Source organism: Daucus carota, chromosome 3 (genome assembly GCF_001625215.2).
Source record: "Daucus carota subsp. sativus chromosome 3, DH1 v3.0, whole genome shotgun sequence".
Taxonomy (NCBI): Eukaryota; Viridiplantae; Streptophyta; class Magnoliopsida; order Apiales; family Apiaceae; genus Daucus; species Daucus carota.
Window position 1 is genome coordinate 48348629 of NC_030383.2, and position 3846 is coordinate 48352474.

Consider the following 3846-nt stretch of genomic DNA (forward strand, 5'->3'; position numbering starts at 1 on the left):
TGTGCCCAAAAGCACAGTATAGTGGATTTTAATCTGTGTGAATGCGGGCTCCTATATTTTGTATTTATGATTAGATGACTAATAAAAATACACTAAATTCATAGAAGTTAATGTTTATTGTGTGCCCATGACCACACCATAAAAAAAACTGTTTATATTATAAGCGCGAATTATTTATTTTCATGTATATTATATAGAAAAGTATAGCAATATTTATGTTATCATATTTTCCCTGCAACAAAATGCACTGTATCAATCACAACATACATGATCAGAATTGGGTGGTTTGATTCTCCAACTGATACGGGGATTGAAATAAATAATCGGGTTAAAGTGTTAGAGCATCTCCAGTAACGTTGGCTAAAATTTTTTATTGGTAAATTTAGTAAAATGTTAGAATTTAATGAATTCAAATTCAAATTTGATTAACAGCTACTCCTTCCGTCCCCTGAGTTATATACATTGGGGGACGGGGACGCGGCACGGACTTTAATGCTCTGGTAAAGTATATTTCTATAACTTATTCTTAAGATTTTTCTTTTCTGTATAAAAGTTTGAATGTTATATTTTTATTCAGAAAAAAAAAATTTGAAAATAAGTTATAAAACTATGTTTTATAAGAGAATCGAAGTGCGTGTCGAGCAGTGAAGAAAAAACGTATAGAATTAAATGGGACAGAGGGAGTACCAAATATACCCAAAACATCTACTCCCTCTGTCCCATTTAATTGTATACGTTTCTTTTCAACTGCTCGACACGCATTTCAATGCTCTTATAAAACATAGTTCCGTAATTTATTTTTGAGATTTTCTTTTTCTGAATAAAAATATAACATCCAAACTTTAATTCAGAAAAAGAAAATTTCAAAAATAAATTACACAACTACACTCTACAGGAGCATTAAAGTCCGTGCCGCGTCCCCGTCCCCCAATGTATACAACTCAGGGGGACGGAGGGAGTATGTTATTTTGTGAGATGATGTATCAACTTTGCATGCATGAGGATTGTATAGAATATAAATCAGCTGTTACAAACTTTAAAACTTAATATTATTGTTAATTAATTATTAATATTTTCACAATCATCTAAAATCTGTAGAATCTGAGAAGATATTTTGAAGCAATAATTTTGTTTTATGATTTAACGTTAACAGCTTCAAATTCAAAACAGATATTCAAACAAATATTAACATTAACATAATTCCAGACAAAATCAGCTATTAATTGCCTGATTTGATCACAATCATAAATCAAATCCGCTGATTTGATAATATTCACCCAAATTCTGCCCCATCACCTCTTTCGTTTTCATATAAATCGTCTCCTCGTGCACAACTATTCCCACACCAGTGAAGATCTCCACTTAATTTCTTGCATAACTCAAATAATGGAGGCCACAAAGAATATGCTTCTCCTCATTGCTCTAACCTTTCTTCTTTCTTACACAGAAGCAAATCCTTCCGGCTTCACCGTCAACTTGATTCACCGCGATTCGACGCTTTCTCCATATTTCAATTCCTCAAAAACTCCCTACGAAAATCTCCGCAACTCAGTCACTCGCGCAAGGGCTCGTTCGGCTCATTTTTTCACACAAAATCTCGATTCATCTTCCTCAAGTTTCCAATCTCCTTTAACAGCAGAACCCGCAGAGTATCTCATGAAAATCTCCGTCGGAACTCCACCCGTGGACCTCCTCGCGGTGGCCGACACGGGAAGCGATCTGGCCTGGACACAGTGCGAGCCATGCACGCAATGTTACCAACAGGACACTCCTCTGTTCAACCCCGAGAAGTCTTCTACTTACGTGAAACAAACGTGCGACTCACAAGCTTGTCAGTCTTTATCCACAACTTCCTGTGATGATAACAATAAGTGCTCTTACGAGGTCTCGTACGGAGATAAGTCATTCAGTAAAGGCGATCTCGCTTTCGAGTCGCTTACGTTCGAATCGACCTCGGGGAGTCCTGTGGTTCTTCCGAATATTTCGTTTGGTTGCGGACATATAAACGGGGGTAATTTCGACAAGTTTACGACTGGTATTGTTGGTCTCGGTAATGGTCCGTTGTCGATTGTGAGTCAGTTAAATGATACGATTAATGGTAAGTTTTCGTATTGTTTGGCGCCTCTGGGCGCGAATGTGTCGAGCAAAGTGAGTTTCGGAAGCAATGCAGTTGTGTCTGGAGACGGGGTCCAAACGACTCCATTCTTTACATCGGATTCGGGCACATTTTACTATCTCGACCTCGAGAGTGTCAGCGTAGGAAAAACAAACGTTAAATTTGAGAAAAAGAAATACACGAGCAATAAGGCCGGGGCTGATGCTGGTAATATCGTTATTGATTCGGGGACGACAATAACGTTTCTCCCGACTGAATTTTACCAGAATTTCGAAAATGAATTCAAGAGTAGTATATCTTCGACTCCAGTTGAGGGAGCGGAAGGTTTCAGCCTTTGCTACCGAAAAGAGCAGGGCTTCGAAGAAAAAGTGCCCACGGTGACATTTCATTTTAGCGGGGCTGATTTGGATTTGGGTGCATCAAACACCCTTTTAGAAGTTGAAGAAGGTGTGCTTTGCCTGGCGATTTCACAGGCTGATGATGATATGATTTCAATTTTTGGAAATGTGCAGCAGATGAATTATTTGATTGGGTATGATTTGGTTAAGGAGACTGTGTCGTTTAAGAAATCTGATTGCACTAATTTGTAGTTGGTTGATTGTATACATTTGAAGATGATTTCATGATTCTAATATTTATAGCATGATTTATGACATTTATGATGTTGTGCGTGTATTATTATTAAAAATAATATTTATTGCTAGTTGATAATGAACAATAATTATGATCGACCCGCGTTACTTGTTTTATTTTCGGGTTAAAGAGCGTTTTCATCACTAAACTGGCTATGAATTTTCACTTGGGTCATCAAACTTAAAAAGCTTTCAATCAAATCACCTAATAGCATAAATGTTTCACCCGACTCATTAAACACACTAAATATTTCACAACCGTTAAATGTGGTTGACTTTAGACGGTAACCGTTAAATTGTGCCGCATAACGTGACACATCAGCTTCGGTGACTCAGCATCATCTTCAAACCCCTCAGCTTTTGTCATTGTCCATTTCTTTCCATTTCTAATCACCTTCGATGACCTTAAGCCACTGTCAAACACCTATTCACAACCTCCCCTCTTCTTATCTTCCCCAACTCTACTGTACCCTTCCTTGGACCCCCTCTTTCTCTCTTCCCTGGACAACACCACTTCCTTCACCCCTCCTTGCTGCGACCTCAATTTGCAATCATCCCCCAGCCTGCAACGGCGCTGACACGCCACCGGAGACATCGCTACAGCTACCCATTCGTTCCTTCTACATCGCTTCTTTTCTGTTTAATCATGGTGGCACTGCCGCCCTTCCATAGTCTCGGCGATCACTCTACAATTTTCAGCGCTGCACCTCCGATCTCCCTTGTGCCAGAGCCGAACCAACATCGTTGTTGCGAGGAACGATCCTCTGTTTTTCCGTCCACCAATTCAAACCTTATACCTCTTAATTGCAACATCCATCCACCAATCAAGCACCTACCATCTTTTTAAAGGAATAGAGTTATGAACAGATAGATTTGAAGATGATGGGTCGAATGACCTGGAGCAGCCACATAGGTTTCTAATCTGCCACGTAAGCAAGCCAACTCAATTTTCCGTCCAAGAGTTAACGTTAGTAACAGCTAGTGACTTGATTGAAAGTTTTTATTAGTATAATTATTTGACTGAAAGCTTTTTGAGTTTGATGACCTAAGTGAAAATTCGTACTCAGTTGAGTGATGAAAACGCCATTTAACCCTTTT

General features: G+C 38.8%; 1 protein-coding gene across 1 annotated transcript; it reads left to right on the forward strand.

Annotated features, from left to right (window-relative positions):
* The first annotated feature begins 1386 nt into the window (after positions 1-1386).
* Positions 1387-2706, forward strand: LOC108212598 (aspartic proteinase CDR1). The gene has a single exon (XM_017384321.1). It carries the CDS (start codon positions 1387-1389, stop codon positions 2704-2706), a length of 1320 nt encoding a protein of 439 aa, XP_017239810.1.
* The last annotated feature ends 1140 nt before the right edge of the window (positions 2707-3846 follow it).

Bases quoted from the DNA above. Each gene is read 5' to 3' on its own strand.
- LOC108212598 (XM_017384321.1), top strand. From the start codon at position 1,387: ATGGAGGCCACAAAGAATATGCTTCTCCTCATTGCTCTAACCTTTCTT.